This window comes from Bactrocera latifrons, unplaced genomic scaffold (genome assembly GCF_001853355.1).
Source record: "Bactrocera latifrons isolate USDA-ARS-PBARC rearing strain unplaced genomic scaffold, ASM185335v1 scaffold_66, whole genome shotgun sequence".
NCBI classification, from domain to species: Eukaryota; Metazoa; Arthropoda; class Insecta; order Diptera; family Tephritidae; genus Bactrocera; species Bactrocera latifrons.
Genome location: NW_017537334.1, coordinates 584,876 through 606,740, shown reverse-complemented (window position 1 = coordinate 606,740; position 21,865 = coordinate 584,876). Strand labels below are relative to the sequence as shown.

The 21,865-nt window shown below is 37.7% G+C and overlaps 1 protein-coding gene across 1 annotated transcript; it reads left to right on the top strand.

Moving 5' to 3' along the window:
• Positions 1-13,683: 13,683 nt before the first annotated feature.
• On the top strand, positions 13,684-17,260 carry LOC108975503 (probable ATP-dependent RNA helicase CG8611). Its single transcript, XM_018944019.1, has 8 exons — positions 13,684-13,788; positions 13,851-14,688; positions 14,754-15,708; positions 15,768-15,852; positions 15,916-16,106; positions 16,163-16,314; positions 16,668-16,857; positions 16,946-17,260. The coding sequence occupies exons 1-8, from the start codon at positions 13,735-13,737 to the stop codon at positions 17,136-17,138; spliced, it is 2,658 nt and encodes an 885-aa protein (XP_018799564.1). The 5' UTR covers positions 13,684-13,734; the 3' UTR covers positions 17,139-17,260.
• The last annotated feature ends 4,605 nt before the right edge of the window (positions 17,261-21,865 follow it).

Sequence of the window (21,865 nt, the reverse complement as noted above, 5' to 3'; positions counted from 1 at the left end):
AATTAAAATAAATGAAAATACAATTCAATACTCAAAGTACACAAATTCATCTAATCTAATTAATTTACAACAAAATAAAAAAATATGTAAATGACGGATAATGAAATCTCGATTATCACTTTATCATGCGAGAGTATAAAATGTTCGGTGACACCCGAACTTATCCCTTCCTTACTTGTTTTTTATTTAATATTATAACTGAATTAATTAATCAAATACAAAAGTGCTGAGCGTTTAGCGTCAAAAGTTTCTGGTGTTAATTAATGGTTCTGCGCTAGACGACAAGACTCGTAAAAGAAATTCACCCCATCATTTTTTTCGATACTCTACAATTGTACCGTAATGGAAATTAATAAAGGCGGAGTTGCCACAGAACATCTGCCCAAGGAGTCACAAAGTTGCACGTCAGAGCTGCCTTGAGCGCCCTGCGCCACTATTTGATTACGAATGGTAAGGTGTTAGCCGTGCCAAAGCGTGAAAAACCTTGACTCAAACACTGATGCTTCATCGGTGGAAATGGCGGGCGGGGTGCTGAACAATCGACGTCAGCTGTCATGCCATTCAGAGGAACAGCAACTGTAAACTGTAACAGTACCTGAGGTGATTGACGACTGGAAGTTCAATAAGGTCAAAATGTACAATATTTCTTAGTATCATGCATATATGAAAAAGTTTTCTATCATAAGTTAATGTGATGAAAGTCGAAATTAGAGAATTCAAATAAGGAAAGCGACATCTAAAGTAAAAATAATTTAAAGTGGGCTTGGCCACCCCTTTATATCTTTTGTCATCAGACAAACAGTCGTCGCACTCGCGACTTGGCTCCCACTTAACTGCGAACCCGTAACACCAACAACAATGTCAACCTCAAAATAAAACGCAGAATAACCTTTGACTACATGTGCTAATTCGGATTGAGAAGGCAATTAAGAAGTAAAGTCCTCTCTCTGAACGAAAAAAATCAAACTCTACAAATCACTCATGATCCCCGTTCTACTTTATAGTATGGACGGTTACAACATCGATGAGCCGGCGTTACGAGTTTTCGAAAGAAAGATTCTGCTTATCCATTCCGTTAGAAAGACGAGGTAGAGAAGAACTTGGCTATAATTGGAATCTCCAATTGGCCCCAAATAGTGAGAACTTTGCCCTGTCATAAACTCGGCTATAATCTTTTAAGCGCTACTACGCCACTAAAGAAAACGTCCCTTAAAGATATGTCAATAATAAAAATTAAGAAAATGTATGGTCTACAGTTTTTAGTTCCCTGATATCGCATATGTTCTGACTTTATATATTTATATCACTAATATTAAGAAAAGATATCGATAATATTAAGAAAAGAGCATCACTTTCTGATAATAGAAAGCTCTTTGATAACTCCCGACTTTGATCTTTAAAAAATTTTTTAAGATCATAAGATGTTCGGTCACACCCATACTTAGTCCTTCCTGTTTGTTTAATACAGAGTTTTGTCAGTACCTAAAAATACATATTTATACGCATTTGATCGTGGAAAAATTGCGAGAGCATGAAAGATTCCATTAAATCGGTACGGCCTTAAGAAATATTTGAGTGTGAATAACTTCTATTTCATTTATTTTTCTTGTAGACATTGATAACAATTTTTGATCCCACTTTTATCTTCGAAGGCGTCACTGTCAAAGTTCACTCTCATCTGTGCCGCCCTGTTAAAATTTGCTTATTTTCGAGAGGAATTTAGCATTTTATTTTTTTATGCTCATTTTGGAGATTATTATTCAATAGAGTGATCGAAGAGAATTAGCTTTCAACCAAATAAAAACAAAGTTTTAAATGAATGAATATCCGACGTAGATATCCTTCTTTTATTCAAACTTTGAATTTAAACTTTAATAAATTTTTAATATTCATTTCCCAAGAGAATAGCGATGCTTGAGATATATGAGAGCGTTCATAAGTAAAAGCAGCACAGACATACCGTCATTAAGTATAACATACAGATATTTACAGCACGCGGCCTTACAAATTCATAACTCATGATTCTAAACATTTGTGTGAGAATAGTTTTCAACTTGTAATGAAAATAGATGGATGTGCAAGCACACGCTTAAGTGTGGCAGAGTGGGCGAGTGAGCGTGTTGCACAGTTGATTGCACGTTGGCGGAAATTGTGATTTCAATTTAAGTGCTGCCAACATCTCCGTTGAAGCTACGGCTGTGAATGTATGCAAACATTTTAGATGCGATTGCAAGACAGAGTGGCATATAACGGACAACGCTGCTAAGTGCAACATTTGCAGAATTGCTGCTGCGCCACCTACATAGAGTTTAGGAAACCCACGCACTCCCAGTAAATGCTCTTATGATTTGTTTTTTTAATTGCATGCACTTACATTGTTGTTGTTATTGTTCGAACGCTTGATTAGACACAAAGTTGTAGTTATTAGCATAATTTGTGTTGTAAGTGTTCGAATTAACATTAGTTTGTGTTATTTTCATGTGGATGCCTTTGAAATGACTATATGTATTTACGCCTTAGTATTACATTTGCCATGAAAATGTCACTCATACCACGTGGTGTACCATATATTCCACATTGTTAACCATATTAGCACTTTGTATCGCTTTTGCTTGCAAAATATTAATCTTTAATAGCGATACAAAATTCTACTACGAAATGAGAATAAATTTGCCATTGGAAAATATAAAAAAAAAATTTCAATGCAAACTCATTCCTTTTACTACGACGCGCATTTGTTCTCATAATGTTCTCAAATTTCAAACAATTTAGAGTTCTAAGAAATCACAACTTAAGTTTTGCGCAGAGTAAAAGCTCTTAAAATCAGAAATACAAATTTATTTTATTTAAAAAATCTTCTGGCATATTCATTTTCTGAAAAAATTAATCCTCGATGTTTTCTTATGGAATATGGAGGGTGCGTTATTTGGCATGTAAACAATGTACAACTTTTATATGTTCTTAAGTATGAGCTTTCGAGACGTCTCCGAACGTACATATCGGGAAACGTATTTAACATCATCTTCCAGCATTAATGTTGAACATAAATTTAAATGGGTAACAGAAGATTTCCCAAAAGCAATATGTTCATCGTAGTATAAATATAAATCTTAACTTATTTAAGCTTAACCAAGAACATGCAATTCAAAGGATTGGATATATGAGAGAAAACTCAACCGGAAGGCCGAAAATTATTATATTATTAAAATGGAGAGCTGAAGTAATTTATAGTGCAATTGCATAAATTACGGTAAAGTAACGGGTGATCCAAATACAGGTACTACTAAAATAATGGCGGTGTGAATGTAATCGTCAATGGCAACCGTTATCACTCATGATAACTGACTATTTGATGCTTTAAAGACGGTGCCCTTCCACACATCACAACAATCAATGGATTTATTAAGAGAACACTTCGTTGAGAAGATAATTTTACGGGGATAATTTTTTGGGTCGGTGTGATGTCACTTTGTTAGACTTAAAGATAAAGACGTTGAAGATTAAAGTATATGCGGACGATCCCGCTTTTATTCAGGCATTGGAGCACAACGTTACGCATGTCAATCGCCAAAAACCAGTCGAAATGCTCGAATTAGTCATCGAAAATTGGACTCAACTTATCTGACAAACAATTGAAAGAGATAATCTTCAAAATATAAATGCCAAAGAATGTTCTTAAGGAATTCTCAGACCTGGAATCCTACCAGACGCCATCTGCAGAAGCTGTATGGAAAAAGATGAGGTAGAAACAACGCAAGATTTTTTTTCTTAATGGTAATGGAAATTAAACGCCTATGCAAATTTGTGTTGGCTACTGAGCGTTTTACTAATTTATAGTTCGAATGCAGGAGTTCTTCTTTTCCACGTGTGATCTTTGATCAGCCATCTAACTTATGTCACGTGACTTCTTCCCTTTCCTCGTTAGCGCGACAACTGTTTGTTTGATGACAGAAAATATTTCGTCTTCCCTCGTTCACTACCAGACCTTAGCAAAACTAACGGCGCGGTTGTTGAGGCCAATGATATTAACATAGCTGTATTGGTTTTACGGGGATACCAAATTCAGACATAGCCGCATAGAAACAGCTCCTTTTCGTGCTGTCAGAAACAGCTTTCGCAAGGAAAAACTTTACTTTTTCTTTTTTTGAAAAGCCGCAGGCTTTTCTCATTTCTATATGATGACACACGAGAGAGCGCGAAAGACGCTTTACTTGATTCTTTTACAATAAAACTAAAAAAACTTAGTTTTTAAATTCACAACTTGCCGAATTTAAAATTCATTGTTTTATCAAACATTTATGAGCACAAAAAAATGTATTGAAGAGAATTTGCTGCTTCGTAAGTTCTCTCCGGCGCTTCAATCTTTACAAATTTACATTTGCCAAGTTTCTAAATCAGGCCGGCACATTACAAATCCTTCGCCCTTTTTAGGTTTATTTCAATTCAATTTAATTCTAGACAAATTGTCAAACAATTTACTTTGGCCCTTGTACATCACCCACACCACACCACACAAAGCCACAACCACTCGTTCTTCGTTAGCCAAAGCAATCAGTCCAATAATGACAACAGCTGGCTGCGGCACATTGCAAATAGCTTGCCCCAGCCGCTAAACACGAATACACACACACATACCGACATATTTATTTACTGGAACTTTTTGCCTTGCGCTGCGTCAACGGGATACTATTTGCTCAGCCATTTGCTGTGCAAACTTGCGTGCCTTGTGTTTTTGCGCCTTTTCGCTTCCGCTTGTATTCCTTAGTCAACAACAACAACAACAGCAAGCGCCTTTTAACTGCAAACACAATGAGACCGTGTTGCGCGACCGACGACCCACGGCTGGCGGCAAGCGAAAGTATTTGTCATTGTCGCAGCCATTTTGCTATTTCTTCTCAGGCATTCGCAGGTTCGAAGCTTAATTGAGGGCGGCCACGACGCACCGCTTTCATTCTGTGGCGCGGCCAGCCACGCGGCAGAGCCAGCTGAGCTCCGCAGAACTTAAAAAGTGCAAGGAGAAGAAAAGGAAAAAAAAAAAAAAAAGTGCCAAATCATTGCGCCAATTTCAGCATTGTTTTATCTAACTTTTTGTTAGCTTTGCTGAATGCCATGTTGACTGCCATAGAATGACCCTATCGGTTAAAAGCCGCAATAAGACAAAACTAAAGTAATACGGCTAGCGTACAACAGCTGAAACATTCCGCAGACAAACAGTCAAATCGCTTTATAAACAGACAGATCTTCCCACGGCCGCGAAATGAAAGCTGAAATGCAAATAAATTCTACGAATGCCGACGAAGCGTCTAACTGTTAAACCGACACAGCGACTGACAAACTGTTGACGCGCCTGCCCGTTTGCCCGCCAGCTTGTCCGTCTTTCTGTTTGTGTGCTGGACGCGCGCCAAAAGGATTCGTGCCAAAATTTGTCAACTGCCAGCACCCGCCACTTTGCCGGCCATAAGCCAGGGCATTAGACAAATACGTTGTCATTTTGGAGATTTCAAGCTTTTGATTTACGCAGTTCCACAGCAAATGAGACAAATAAAAGGCGTTCCTTGAATAAACAATGGTCACGGGAAAAAGCGCAACACAGTGGAATAGTGTTCGACATGATACTGTACACCTGTTTTTAGTTAGTTGAGCTGCTGAATTTTAATGACTTTCACTGCTGACAACCAGTTCACGAGCAACGGTAGTCGAATTGGAAGTGTGTTTAGATTTTAGGAACTGTTAATGTTAAGTTTTTTTTTGGCCAACAATGCTGGGTGGAAGCTTTAACGGTTATATAAAAGTAAATATTTCAAAATTTTAAATGTAAAAAAAATTTACTCTAAGCTAAAGGGTTTTTGGTCAAACAATAAAAGAGCGTTCATCTAAAGTAAAACATTTGTTGGAACTGTTCCAACATTTCAATACAGGTTCTATAGTATGAAGCTGTTCCATTAAAAATTATGAGCGGAATACAATTTTTGGCCTCGAAATGTTCAGATTGTAAGAAAGGGCTTGCGGTGATAATTGTTTGTAGCTAGCAAGTGTTTTTGACGCGTTGACGCGAACCACGCCCAAGTCGGTTATCAACACCAACTGATGATCAACACGTCAATAAAATAAAGGAATTGGTGCTTGCGGATCGACGACTAACAGTCAGAGATCTTACTAGTACCGTTGGAATGTCGGAAGGATCAGTTAAAGCCATTTTTAAAGATCATTTTTAATCTCGTTAACGTCTGTGAAACAATGCTTTCCGACGGCCAGGATATCATGAAACGTATTGTTACTGGCGATAAGTCTTGTATCCATGCATGCGACCCGCAAATGGACGATCAATCGGCCGAATTTAGCGACAAAGTTTAAACGAAACCGAAAAAACCTGTCAAAGTAAGTCAAATATCAAGGTCACGTTGGCAGTTTTCTTCGATTAACGAGGTATGATGGCTCTCTGAATTCCTTCCGAACACCCAAACTGTCAACAAGGAATACTATTTGAGTGCTATGCGTCGTTTGCGCGAAGCTATTCGTCAAAAGATGCCGGAATTATGGGTGCTTGGATTCTGCACTACGATGTACCGTTGCATACCGCATTGATTCTTTCTGAGTTTTTCGTCAAATTTTCAACCAATATCATGCCGTAACGACCGTAGCGAAATATTTAGCTAAGTGTGTCATTTAAAAATATTGAATACAGCTGGTTTCTGAACAACATAACCGTGTTCGCTGATGTGCGGCTCCAACGCCGTCTGGACCTGTAAATGAATGGTTGAATTATCTAACCAAACTATGATGCGAAGTCGTTACGTAACTTGGTCATCTAACGTAACTTGGCTACGTAACGAAGTGCGTCATATACTTGTATTTTCTCAAGGGTCAAATTTTATATGACTCCAATGCAAATGCGGTAAAAATCACCAGTTTGAAGTGTTTTCGGACTTTTCTATTGGCATTCCGTCTATACATATGGTTATTCCGAAGTATGTCAGGAAAATATGTGGTTACCGTTTTATTTATTGTTATTATACTTATCTAAGGGAATAACACAAAACATGTTGGTCAATAATCAAAAAAGCATCAAAGAACTTCAAGACTTGCCTCCTATTTCACCGTTGACCCGAAATGTAAATCAGGGGTCTTCACACGACTTGGCTCCCAACAACATCAAGTGCCTTTATTTCGTTCGCAAACATATCACTTACAACAAAAAATTATTTTTAAGAACATTACGGAAAATGATCAGGTAAGTTTACATGCGGTGGTGCTAGGGCCGTCTGGTCCATTGTGGCTCACTCGAAACTAATGGGAACCTCTGGTTAGTTTTAAAAAATTTAATATCTTAATAAAACTTAGTACATGTGTTTTTTAAAAAAAAAATAGGCGAGTTCGTAGTTGGCCGTATCCGGACCGCTGCCACTCCCACAAATCGCCATTAACTGAAAACCTATATAGTGTCATAAATAAGAACTAAATTAAGGCATAGAACTGTGATTTGGCACAGTAGATTACAGTAGCAAGGAGCAGGTGTGGTCTAAAAATTGTGAAACAGAGGGCATGACCCCCGCTCTAATAGGTTTAATTTAAATATCTCCCAAATCATTCAAGCTAAAATAACCAAATTCGAGTAAGTTTCTTTTAAGCACTCTTACAGGCACTGCATAAATAAATTAAATCAGATCCCGCCCACTCCTCATATAACGGTACTGCTCAAAACTACCGTAAATCAGTAACTGGATCCATTAAATTTTACCTCCGGTTTTTTTTTAGGTGGTATAAAATCGCGTCCACATTTAAGTGAAACCACTTATCCGGGATCCGCTCGTCCAAATTGAACCATACTGAAATTGATTAAAATTGGTCAATTTTAGCGTTTTTATAATACAGTTGCGAAAACCACGTCTACTCTCAACTGATTTTTTCCTTTCCAGTGGATAAATCAAAAAAAAAAAATTAATATAGCGGTATACAACTTTGCACGAACAGTGTCTTTGGAGTATGCCACTAAAAGATCCTATCAGGATTTCAATGAAATCAAATTTCAATCACTGAGAGAAACTACGAGCTCTGTGAGGACAATATTCACGAAGTAGACGAGGGTATACAGACTGGATATTAAGATTTTAGGTGTTACAATTGGCAGCATGTGGTTTTTCACTATACAGACGACCGCGATTACTACCAAAGTACAGATCCCAAACAAGTCCTCCAGTCAAGTCGCTAGTCGACAGCTGCTGAGGAAATGATTAAGAATCGTTGCTGGCGACAAACAAGGCATTCGGGCAGCCGACCATTAACTATGCCTCAGCAAAATTATCGCCTGAATGTAGTGAAACACAAAAGGAGCTTCAGACGTGTCAGAATACTACACTTCGGACTATGATGTCTCCTGTTGTACTCCTACATAGTGAAGTCTACATGCTTCCGGCTAAGAAACGCAATCCGCTCCAAGCACTTCCGGCTGGAAAACCTCGTTCTGCATACTGTTACAAGTTAAACTCCCACTTATCGAGAATTATAACACTACTCACGTACGGATCCCATCGAACAACACGTTTCCTGGGCCTAACGTTAGATAACTCCCAACTTGTCACTTACCATCCAAGCTGGGATTAGATAACACAATTACAAGATCTGTGTCTATACAAACAATTTTTCTCCGGAGTGCTGACAAAACGTTGGTGATTACTAGCAAGCTGGTTCGTTCCCATTATGACACTTTGCCTTGAGATTTTTAGTGAGGATAAAAATGTCAAATTTCGTATGAGGAACCGTCTTACGGTGATTCAGTTTTACCAAAAACCGAGAGATCGTTGAAGACATGCCTGTGTACTGGACGACAACCTCTTCAGCTGATGAATATATTAAAAAAATGAAGGATCCTCCTCCTCCTAGAGAGATGACATGAGAGCTTGACAGTTTTCGATATCCATTTCATTGATTTTTGCTGGATATTTTGGGTGTGAAATACATTCGTGCTCGACTCGTTCCGATAAAACTGAATTTTTTCAAAAACGTTACGATTGTGACCGAATTTAGAACCAAAAACGAAGTCAATGCCATCGATTAATAATAATAATAATAACCACCACCGTATTCACCAGATTTGTCTTCATATGATTTTTTCTTGTTTCCCAAACTGAAATTAACCTCCCCCCCCTCCCCCCGTGGAACCAGTAGATCGCAGAGATAAAACAATATTCTCCGAAGGAGCAGAAGGCCATCCCAAAAAATGCACATGGAAAGTGTTTCGGGAACTGGAAAAATCGTTGGCATAAGTGTATTACATCTGGTGGGGATTACTTTGAAGCTGACAATTAAATATTATGCGTTTTATTTAGGGGAGTATTCCTTCAACATCCGTCTGACATTTAACTTTTTCGAAAAATTGTTAGCCTGTTAATTAATGTAAATATTTGTTTTTTTTTTTCATTCCCAGCTATTAAATGACTTTGCATTGAATAATATAAATAATAAATAAAATAATCCTTTTCGATCAGAGCATTAAAATCAATCGGTTTCCATGTCGCATATTCAATTTGATGTACGTGCTCAAATGGTTTTTCGAAATATTTGTTTTGAGTGTAAATGAAAACCTTTGTCAGCGGAAAGCGGAAAGCAAATAAGAAGGTCATAAAATCACTTTCTGCCACATGCTCAAGTGCCAATAGCGCCACAGAAACAACCAAAGCCAAATAAGACAGAAGAGTTATAAGCCATTTTAACTGGCATGACATTGCAACAAATTGCTATTAACTGTACAGGCGCACACAATCAACTAACCTCCTATTGAATGACAAAAGCCATGAAACAATCAGAAAATATACATATGTACATATTTCTCCCTTTCAGTTATACTATACTATAGAAGGGATTATAAATTACAAAATCACTAATTTCAAATGGGTTGTAGTAATTGAATTGCTTGAGTGTATGTGCGGGCACAATAGATACGGGAGTGATACCCAAAATATTGATAGTGCGAAATGCTTACTTCCCAATCATATGAACGATTGAGAAGTAAGCATTTCACTCTATCAAAGTTTTAGGTAATTGCATACTCTAGAATATATATATTTGATTAGTCTTGGACTTATGAGATATCAGGGAAGAGAAGTGAGTCAAGTGAAAATAGATCCGAATGTCATACCAAAGCATAAAGCGAGGGAACATTCGCAGAAAAAAGGCTTCCATTTTTATATTCTAACAACATGTTGCTAAAGTATTATAGTTTTCTTCAACTAATGGTTGTTTATAACATCTAAAAACAGGACTTTTTGAATCCAGCGCTCCTGGTGCCATATATATGTCTACTATTTTTATCGATTGTCCAGTGAAATTTCCATGATATTTCATAGATTGGAAGAGAAATTATTGCGTTTTAAATGTCAGTATGTTTGTGTTATCGGTGCGAAAATGAGCTTCGAACAAAGAGCCAACATTAAATTTTGTTTTAAAATTGGTAAAACAAACATTTCAATTGATGAAACAAGTTTATGTCAATGATTGCCTAAACCGTAGCAGAGTACATGAGTGGTTTCGACATTTTCAAAGTGGTCGTGAGGACATAAATGACGATCAACATGTGAGCCAATCAAAATCCGTGGTCACAGGAAATTCCATCGAAACTGTGCGTGAATTCATTAAAAATCAGCCAAAATCATCTTTGAAATTCATGAAAATGGAATTGAACATCTCCAAAACAACGATTTATCACATTTTGACCGAACGTTTGGGCTTACGAAAGGTGTTGTTCCGCATAAGTTGACTAACGACCAAAAAATTGCTCATAATCCAAGATTCGATCGACGATTGTGACCGATTATTTGACCAAAAATCACACATTAACCATTAACCACTCCCCGTATTCACCTGATATGGCACCGTGCGTTTTCTTCCTTTGCAGAAAAATGCATTTGCGCATGAAAGTAAAGCGTTATGCAGACTTAGATGTTATTCAAAAGGTTTGTACCGGCATACTGGACGTCATACCGGCCAACGAGCTAAAACACTGTTGTTGTTGTTGTAACGGCAGAGTTCTGCCGAATTGACAGTCCTTGGCCGGATAAAAATCCGGGTCCGTTCCGGTTTCCGTAGATCCGACTGTCGTGGGAACGGGAGCTAAAACACTGTTGTTGTTGTTGTTGTAACGGCAGAATTCTGCCGAGTTGACAGTCCTTGGCCGGATAAAAATCCGGGTCCGTTCCGGTTTTCGTAGATCCGACTGTCGTGGGAACGGAGTTAAAACACTCGTTCGCCATGCTTTTGGACCGTGCAAAAAACTGTATTGAAGCAGAAGGAGACTATTTTGAATAAAATAAATTGATTTTGCCGAAAGAAACCATTTGCTCTGTTTTTTTTTAAGCCCAGTTTAATTTGGAACCCACCTTGTAGATATATCGGCCTGACATACTATAGGCAGCATACTCGAATTAAACGAATACTCGTTAGGCATAAATTTTCGCCAAATGATGTGGTGATCGCCGAAACTGAGGCCTATTTTGAAGCAAACGGCAAATCATACTACATAAATGGTATTAAAAAGTTGGAAAGTCACTATAAAATCAGTGTATCATCATTGAAGACAACTATGTTGAATAAAAAAAATAAAAATTTTGCTGAAACGGTTTTTGGTACACATGTCCCCTGGCACCATAAGAAGTTCGTTATTGTCAATGAGTGTAATCGGGTCACTGCCATGCCCACAAAACTACATTATTCGAAAACTCGTAAAAAGCCATAACCAAGAACTAAATTAAGCCAAAAAACTTTAATTGGGTACAACGAATTGCATTAAGAGGCATATGTGGTTTGAAAATCTTTGAAAAGTAGACCCAAACTCGCCCCCTAAACGACTTAATGTATATACATATCTCCCAACCCAATCAAGCGGTAGAACCCAAATTTGCGCGGAAGAAATCCGTTTTATACCTCAGATGACGAGATGAAGGCACATGATAACCCTGTCTATTCCGCGTATAACGGTTTTGTTAAGAACCATATACAGTGCGATAAATAAAGGATTGAATGATGCAGAAACAATCAATTCTAAACCGGAGTTGGCACAAAAGTGCTTCATAAAAGCCGGTGATAAATTTGGACGATCACCCTAACCCGATCCACCTTTAGGAAGACCGGTGATACCAATTTTATTCCATCCATCTTGATATTCCTACGTTACAAAACTCGTACTATGAATGAAATCGGACTATAACCACGTCCACTACCCAAACAACATAATTTTAATTCCATCTGACTATTTCAGGATAAATCTTTGCATTCCTAGTCTAAATTTGGTCAAATTGGACAAAACTGTTCAAGCCTCCAGATATCGAATATGCATTCCCCGTACCTATTGGTAACTTTTTAAAGATGGTATGTCTCATTGAAGTTCAGAATAAATATTTGCCCAAATAATAGTTTTTCTGTATACTTAAAATAAGAGTAGAGAAAGCAGAAGTATAATATACGAGCTTTTCAAAATCTTAGTATTGCGTAAACGTTTGCTTATTGCACCGTCGACTATTTTGCACAAACGTCTACAGCTGACCCTTTTACTGATAAAATAAAATTTCACAAAAAACAACAAAATCTACGCAAAAACTTCCAAAAATGCAAAAAATGTTATTCCAATATTATTCAACGCGATCACCATCTAGCTGCTATAATGAATTGATGGTGACTTTCCTGTAAAGTTACACCTCTTCACTTCTTTGAAAATGGGTTAAAACGAGGTAAGCCTAACAGCAGTATGTTTTAAAAGCAGTGGTAAAAAAGATTCTTTTCAATCACAATTAGTCAAAACCACGAGCAGTGGAATATTGTCAGTATTCTGGAAGTTCAGATTTACATCCATTGGACTATCATAAGGGGGATATGTGATTCCACAGAAATATTCCAGGGTATATGAGTATACAAAAACAACATGGCGATTACTTTTCCCTTAATTAAAAAATTAGTAAGAAAAAGATTAATTAAATATAGCAATATCTCCAAACAATAAATATGGCTTCAATAAAGAAAACATACGTACTAACCTGAAAATATTCGTAATGTGCAGACATTTTGAGACAACGTTTCTTATTGCCTAGATACTTTCATTAAACCACAAAACTACTAAGCACTTCACTCCTACCTTGTATATACAAAGCTTCAAAAAACAAGTATTTTTGCTGGATATTGATATGCTTCCTGTTCAACGCTTCCTTCCGCTGAACAATTAACCAAATACATTTTCGTGTCACTGTTGGTCCGCGATAATTTATTTATTTATTTGTTGATATAACTATTTTCACTTCAGCACTGACTACGCATAATTGTAACAGCAGTTAATACAAATAATATTAAACAAACACAAAGTCGCGAAAGTTAAATTCTATAAATATAATTTTCAAAGCACAAATTAAAAAACCAAAACGAGATGCTTGGAACGATAAAAAAAATTGTGAATGATGTGACAGGGTTGAACTCGTAACATTTATGACTTTAATCTGCAATATGTTTTTTTTTAAACTTGAGTTATCTTTTGAAGTGACTTTTTACATAAACTGGAATGATTTTCCATATTTTGTTTTAAAAATTTGTATCTTTACCTTAAATTACATTCAATTCAAGTAAAAAAGCAATGTTATCGACTTCTTTCATACACCATTGTGAATGGTTGAAGAATATTGCGAACAAAACAAAACTGCGTGAACACATGCTTGCAACTGGCCGTATTCAAATAAGCAAATAATTCAACACGCTAGCATGGATATTTCTTTAAATATAGCGACTGGACCACCTAATGCACGAAATAAATCTGTAAGTTACCAACGAATGATATTGAAAGCGAAAATTAATATTAATAAGCTTATTTACCTCAGGTTCCTGCAAAAAAGAAGACCTCTGCAGGTGCAACATCGCGAAGTGATGGTGGCTTTTCGTTTTCATTCGGCGGACCTCAACATAAAATAAAAGCAATTGTAGCGCGTAAACGTCCAGTTAAAAAGCTCCCAACGACTGATGAAGGCAAAAAACCTGCGGAAAAACCTGTAGTACAACTTTCTCAGAGCAAAAATTCGGAAAAGAAAAGTGTCACTACGAGCCCAAATGTTGTCGAATCATCTAATACACATAACGAATTTAGTAAATTTGAGAACCCCAAGTCGTCCAACAATTCCATGGATAATGGGCTCATACTTAATATTGCCACGAATTCCGTACCGAGTGAGCGACCCAAACCAAAACAAAAGCTTAGTCAAGCTGAGCGTTTGCGAAACATAGCCAAACAGAAAAGTGAAGAGACAAAAGATAATTTTACAAAGAAATCATTTCATAAAAATGCAAAGATATCATTTCATAAAAATGCAAAGAAACCTTTCAATCAACGCAACAATTTGAAGCAGAAAAATCCACAAAATGAGGAAAGTAGTGCTGAAGTCCCAGAAAATGGTGTGAATTTAGCAGCACGTAAAGCAAATGCATTCCGTGTTGTTAGACCCGAAGACAAATCAGTTAAGAAAGTTGGTCTCTTTGCAAAAACTCCTAATACACCTGTTATGGGCCAGCGATTTGTTAAACCAATAGCGGAACGACTTTTTGATGGTACAAAAATTGAATCACTCGACATTCACCCACATGCGGTGAAGAATTTAGCAGATGTGCTGAGTATTGTTGAACTAACGACTGTGCAGAAGAAGACAATTCCACTGGCGCTAGAAGGTAAGTACATATGAAATATAAAAATTTAATTTATAATCAAATATGATTATAATTTTATCTAACAGGTAAAGATTTGCTTGTACGTTCACAGACTGGCTCGGGTAAAACTTTAGCTTACGCTTTGCCTGTAGTCGAAAAATTGCAGGCGGTGCGTCCAAAGATAACACGTGACTCAGGCGTATTAGCCGTAGTCATTGTGCCCACTCGCGAATTGGCCGTGCAAACGTATGAACTTTTTCAAAAGCTAGTCAAACCATTTACGTGGATCGTACCCGGTGTGCTCATGGGCGGTGAACGTCGCAAGGCAGAGAAGGCACGCATACGTAAAGGCATTAACATATTAGTTGGCACGCCTGGACGCGTGTTGGATCATTTGCTGCACACCGAGACTTTTAAAGTACACAAAACAAAATTTTTAGTGCTAGACGAAGCAGATCGCCTGTTGGAAATGGGTTATGAACGTGATGTCAAACAAATTGTAGAAGCCATCGATACACAACGTTCCAAATCAGCTGAAGATGGCACTGTTACCGAAGAACATCTACAACGTTTATTATTATCGGCAACGCTTACTGCCAATGTGCAACGACTGGCTGGTCTCACACTGAAAGAACCCGTTTTCGTTGACAACAGCGATGAAGACGCCTCGAGCATACCTAAAACTAATGGCTATACTAAGAGCGACATTGAAGCTTTAACAGCAGACGCACCGGATGACGATGAAGAGACGAGCATAATGACTATACCAGATAATTTGAAATTGCATTTTACAGTTGTGCCACCAAAACTGCGCTTGGTTACTTTGTGCGCCATTTTAGCGCATGAGTTCGGTGATAAACAGCGCTTAAAGGCCATCGTCTTTATGAGCACAATGGAAATGGTAAATTTCCATCATGATTTGCTAAATGAATTGCTGACACAAAAAGTGCTCGATGAAGATGACGAGGAAGTGATTAAGGAGGAGGACGAAAGTGAAGATGATGATGAAACTCCGTTACTTAAGGGCTTACGATTTTTTAAGTGAGTTTAAGATGGCGAAAATTTGTAACAAACATATTTTGATTTCATAAATTGATTAGGTTGCATGGCTCAATGACACAAACCGAACGACAAGGTGTGTTCAATGGCTTTCGCGAGTGTAAATCTGGTGTGCTGCTCACAACGGTAAAATACATACGCGTATTTAACGAAATATACTTCTTTAATTATATCATGTTTTGTTGGCAGGATGTGGCGGGTCGTGGCATTGATGTGCCTGAAGTTGATTTGGTTGTGCAGTATTCCCCACCGCAAAAGATTGCAGATTTCGTGCACCGAGTTGGCCGCACCGCACGCGCCGGGCACAGCGGTAAAGCGCTTTTGCTGCTCTCACCCTCCGAGGCACAGTTTGTACGCTTTCTGGAGGATAAGCGCATAAGGTTCGTTTCACAAATGTAATTATGACAACTTTTTCTCTTAATCCATATTTTTGCAGAATATCACAAGTTGATATGGATGATTATTTAAAGACGCTCATTGAGCATGACGATGAAGCGAACACAATGCAAGAAGCGGCGTCAAATCTGCAGCACAAATGTCAAGAACTCATAGCTGATGATAAAGAAATGCATAATAAAGCGTGTAAAGGTAGGTGACGACAATTTATTTCCACAAACTGTCAGTTTTTGTTTTTTGTTGGTGTGTTGATGAAGTGAAGCAATTAAAATAAACGTAACGATGTGAAAGTTTAAAAAGTGTTTGCTGAAATAGCGTAAAATGGTTGTGTTTGAATAATATTAATTTTGAATGTATGAAATGCATGACTAACCACAAGTTTTTATTGCGATCATGTTTACTATGATGAAATGTTGTATGCTGCTTAATATTTTTTTTTTGTATGTGTTTTTATTTTGGTGTGTCGTGATTTGTGTTGTACATATTAAAAAGAACACTATCTAGAAAAAAATTCTACATAACATTTTAAATCCATTCGCCGTCAGCCTTCGTATCCTGGACGAAATTCTATTCCGCCTTCCCGAAAGAGCTGAAACCGATATTTAATATCAAAAACGCACATATGGGTCATTTTGCAAAAAGCTTTGCTCTGAAGGATCAACCAAAAACATTTACGAAGAAGCATTCTGAGCCAAAACCGGCGCCACCCACGAACCGCTTGACTTACTCAGAAAGGTAAAGATACCAAATATATATATTAACTTTAAGTCTCCAGAAAATAATGAAACTTCATTTCAATATAATTTTTGTTTCTTATTTGTAGGGATCCCGAAAAAATTAAACAGGAAAAACGTGCCAAAAAGCGTATGTTCTCCACCACAGTGACCAACGAAGTACGCAATCCAAATCGGCAGCAAGTCAATAAACTAGTGAAAATGTTGCCTGCCTCCCGAGCCCTCACCACATCAGAGTTTGACAGTGGCTTGCCTTCGCTTAAGAAACGAAAGAAAGCTTAAGATTCTTAGATGTTGGCATTTATTTGTTGTGTTTTTTAATCGGATCTAATACATATGTGTAGTTTTTGACCACTCTGTATACTAAATGGAAATTTTGGTATATAAATGAAAAAAATGTAAAATAAAAGATGTTATATTAGATATATTATATTAATCGTACGTTTTTTATTCAAAAGAATTGAGTCGTCTTAGCGGGCAATTTTTGATACCCTGTTCTGCTGTCAACAGTATTCCAGCGAGGTCGTTCCGCAGCGACCGGAACAAAAGATAAAGTGGAATGAGCTCTAAGACGGGTAAACAACTTCATGCATGGTTTTCGGTCCTTTCTCTCCTCCTCCCCTTTAATGGTCCCTTAAATAGCCACTATAAATTCTGAGGTCAACATATTCGGAAACTAGTGTCTTGAACAGTTTCGGTTAGATTTGGACAATATTTGATCAAAGATGGCATACTCTAAAGGCATCATTTATGCAAAGATTTATCCCGTTATAGTAATTGCTTCTTGATTTGTATACTGAAAAGTAAAATAATCAAATGTAATATAAAATTGTGCTTAATGGGAAGTAGGTGTGGTTGTAGTCCGATTTCGCTCATTTTCGTCCATTTTCGCACTGTGACAGGAATATGAGAAGAATGTTATGAACAAATTTAATAGTAATCAGTCGGTCAGGTCTCGATATATGTGATTTTATCAAAAAATGGGCGGTACCAGGTTTTGACAGAAGCACCCCAGTAGGGATTAAACCAAAAAGAGTGCGAGCTCATGCCACTTTCTCAAAATTCTTAGCCCAGAGAGGTCCCTTGTTACTGCGATCTCCTGTGCCAAATCACAGTTCTATATCTTAATTTTTTGCTTACGTATATATATGTTTTCGATTAATAGGACTTTGTGGGCGTGGCAGTGGTCCGATTTCGTTCATCTACGTCCTCTTTTTTTTTACCGAGGAACACGTGTACCAAGTCCTATCAAGATGTCTAAATTTTTACACGGACAGACAAAGGTACAGACAGACAGTCACCAGGAATTCAACTCGTCATATATACATACATATATAGTAGTCGAAAAAGTCTTTTCTAATCAAACTTCAACTTATGTATTTATATTTATAACGAACTTTAGTGAACCAAATATGTACCATTTTGGTCGACCACTTTTGGCCATTTTTCCGCTAGAGACACTATTCCGTTAGTGTATAACTTTTTTGATTTCTCGGCTAAAAACTGCGACAAGTAATTTTCACAGGCTTCTCTTGAAGCCAACTTTACTCCATTAAGGGAGTGCTGCATTGACCGAAACAAATGATAGTCCAAGGTCAAGACTATAAGGGGGATGCAGCAAAACTTCCCAGCCAAGCTCTCCCAGTTTTTGCCGAGTCATCAAAGATGTGTGTAGTCTAGCGTTGTCCTGATGGAAGTAGTCCTTTATGTTGATCAGTTCTGGCTGTTTTTCTTTTGCTTGCTCTTGCTTCAATCTCATCAGTTGTTGATAGCAAAATGTAGAATAAATCGTTTGACCAGGCTGTAGCAGCTCATAGTGGACGATTCCGTGCCAATCCCACCAAACGCTCAGCATAACCTCTTGAGGCGTCAGTTCGGCGACCATTCGTTGAGTTTGACTACGCTTAGGCCGTGATCTTTTTCTCACATAATTGTCGTATTTGACTTCTTTGCGTCTTCTGACCACTTTTCGTCTCCTGTTGTTGTTGTAACGGCAGAAGTAGAACGGTAGAAGGATAGAAACCGGAACGGGTTTTCGCAGACCCGACTGTCGTGGGAACGGCTTTCGTCTCCTCTTTCCATTCGCTTCAGCAATGATTCGATTTCATTTCCTTTCAACAAAGAAACGCAGATGCTAATTCGGTCCATTAAAACTTTCACAGACAATTCATATGGTACCCAAACATCGAGCTTATTTTTGTAGCCAGCCTTCTTTATATGCCGAAATATCTAATCCATCAACCAGTATCAGTTTGAAGTTAAAAATCTATGTTCATTTAATTAACCGCTTCGCCTGCTGTCTTGTCTTAATCGTCCTTGTTGTGAAAAGTGTGCTGAAAATTACATGCTTACCTTACGGTCAGATTCATTTACGGACACTGGCAAAGTGATGAGTACCCAAAAGTCATAAAGTTAGCTGGTCGACATTTTTAATGTGTCTGCGTTGTAAAACAGTTTTGGTTTCCACTTGTTTGAGCACAATAACGACGTTTACCCATATAAAAGTAAAAGCTGGAGATGACTGGATGTACTTGTGTATGTAAAGGGTCCTGTAGAAATATTTAATGGTAACGTTTAAGGTTACTAACCTCAAGAAAAAAGACAATTTTGGAAAATTAATTTGTATTATTGCTATTGAGTACAGAGACTACTCCAACGTTTAATGACCCAATTATCATAAAATAAGATATTAATTTTCCCAAAATATACTTATATTTTGTACGGTCTTCTTACTCTCATTCTGTTCGTCTGGGGTTATATTAAGAGAGACCCAAAGGATTATAGTGCGGACTTGAGTTGATTTAGCCGTCTGTCCCTCACTTTGAAATGTCTCGATCTGAAATTCCATCCAAAAAGCTGCTAATTTGTCAAAACCGCCGATATCAAATCACAATAGTATATGCATCATGAAATTTATGATAGATTATCATCCAAGGCAACGCGACCATCCCGAAAACTTTGTTCAGATCAAACCACTGTAGCACACATATCTCCCATACAAACAGAACGATTATTAACTGATCCATTTATGTAAAAGTATTTTATTTGAAAGTTATCTTCACGAAATTTAGCATTTATTATTGTCCAAGGCAACGCTATAATCTCCGAGCCATTGGGTCACCACAAAATGATCGATCAAAATCAAGTTAAAACCTTTTTATACCCCTTTATGTTTGTTCTAAGAAAGATGTTTGTACTATAGTTTCGGAACAGCCGCTATTAACTTTCTTTCTTTCTTTATGTGATCTTTGCTATCGAGAAACCTAAATAATTTGTTGGGATTTCTGAAAAAATTGTGAATGCGTAAATGGGGGGGTTAAATACATTACTTGATCACAGTATATGACTCTTGAAAAGTCAAAGATTTTAGGCATAATTGCAGATACCTAACGGGTTACTCAAGTAGATATACTTTTTTTAATAGCTTTTGTTCCACAGATCACAAGTCACAACCGACTGTTTGATGCCTGAAATTGAAGCTCGTGACCTCGGCGACATTTGCTTTCAATAACACGGCGAAACTTCCTACATAGTATCAATTAATGGATTCGTTGATAGAACACTTCGGTGAGATAAACCTCAAAAAATAAAAAAATGCCAAAGTACTTTCTTTGCAGGAGAAATTCGTAAAATAATGCGATCCCAGCGTAAAACATTAGCTTATTTTGTATTTAAATATCAAACATATATGAAACCCAACTATATAACTTACATTCTAGATCAAAAAATAGCAAGACTTTGTTCATAATTTTAAAATTCTTAATTTATTCTTCAAAATATTATATTATACATATATGTCGTGCCCTCAAAGTAGCTCCAATACACCCGTGCAAGCGTTGTTCTCAATCCTCGAAACAATTTTTAAAGTCAATTTTCGGAATAGCCTTCAATGCGCGTAGCGATTCACATTGACTCAAATCGGGTTCCCCCTATCGGTCGTTTGAGCTCGCTGAAGGAGTCACACGTAGCTAAAACAGGCGAATACAGAGGTTGTGGCACGATATTGTCCGAAAAGTTGGCGAAAAATTCAGAGAGAATCAATGCAGTAAGCGACGGTGCATTATCGTGGTGCAAAAACCAAGACTTTAGACCCATCATTCCGGAATAACTGCGCAGAACACTCAAATAGTATTCCTTGTTTACAGTTTGGCCGGACAGAAGGAATATGGAGTGCACAGCACCTCCATGATCGAAGAAAAGTGTCAATATAATCTTGACCTTTGACCTCCTTAGACGTGTTTTTTTCGGCTTCGGCTCAGCTTTCCCACGACATTCGGCCGGTTGCTCGTCTGTTTTCGGGTCGTAAACATTGATTCAAAACTCATCGCCAGTAATAATACATTTCATGACATTCTGGTAGTTGGAAAGTATTATTTTAACTCGTTAACTCGACGCTTTTTTGAGAGAAGTGGGATTTAACGTTAGCCCTCTTAGTCCCATATTGACTACTTACGAATTTCGTCTACCATTACACTTAATGATGTTATTACCTACTGGACCGCCAAGTAGATTGCTTCGCAACAAAAACTAATTGGATTGCTAAGCCAACGTGTGGCTAATTGTCACATTGCGATGAGCAACCCAACAGCCATGATAATTATGGCGTATAAACGCTATCACTGACAGTGCTTCTTCGAATCATTTGATGGCAACGACGGCTATTCAAGGTCTCGTCAGTTTACGAGTGCGGCTCAAGCAACAATGCAAAAAACAAAAGGACACACACACTAAAACAACATTGGCTGGCTGTCGTCTCGCTGCTGCTCACTTCACAGGAAGCTTACGTTCACATTTGCTGAGATGAATGCTCTGGATGGTTGTTCATAAACTTTTAACTGGTTTAGAAACTTGAGGAACTTTAGTATTGCTACCAGCACAAGCACACTTGTAAGCTATAAAAGATAGCAGTCGTGAAATCCCCTCATTTCAACCGCATTTGGCGCGTGTTTGTTTTAAGAAGACCGTAATGAGACAATGAAAGCCTAGCAGCCGCGGCAGGTGCATTCGAA

Excerpts from the sequence above, each read along its gene's own strand:
- LOC108975503 (XM_018944019.1), top strand. The coding sequence starts at position 13,735 with ATGGATATTTCTTTAAATATAGCGACTGGACCACCTAATGCACGAAAT. Across the intron at positions 15,853-15,915 it reads CTGGTGTGCTGCTCACAACG|GATGTGGCGGGTCGTGGCAT; the intron begins GTAAAATACATA and ends TTTTGTTGGCAG. Across the intron at positions 16,107-16,162 it reads CTGGAGGATAAGCGCATAAG|AATATCACAAGTTGATATGG; the intron begins GTTCGTTTCACA and ends ATATTTTTGCAG.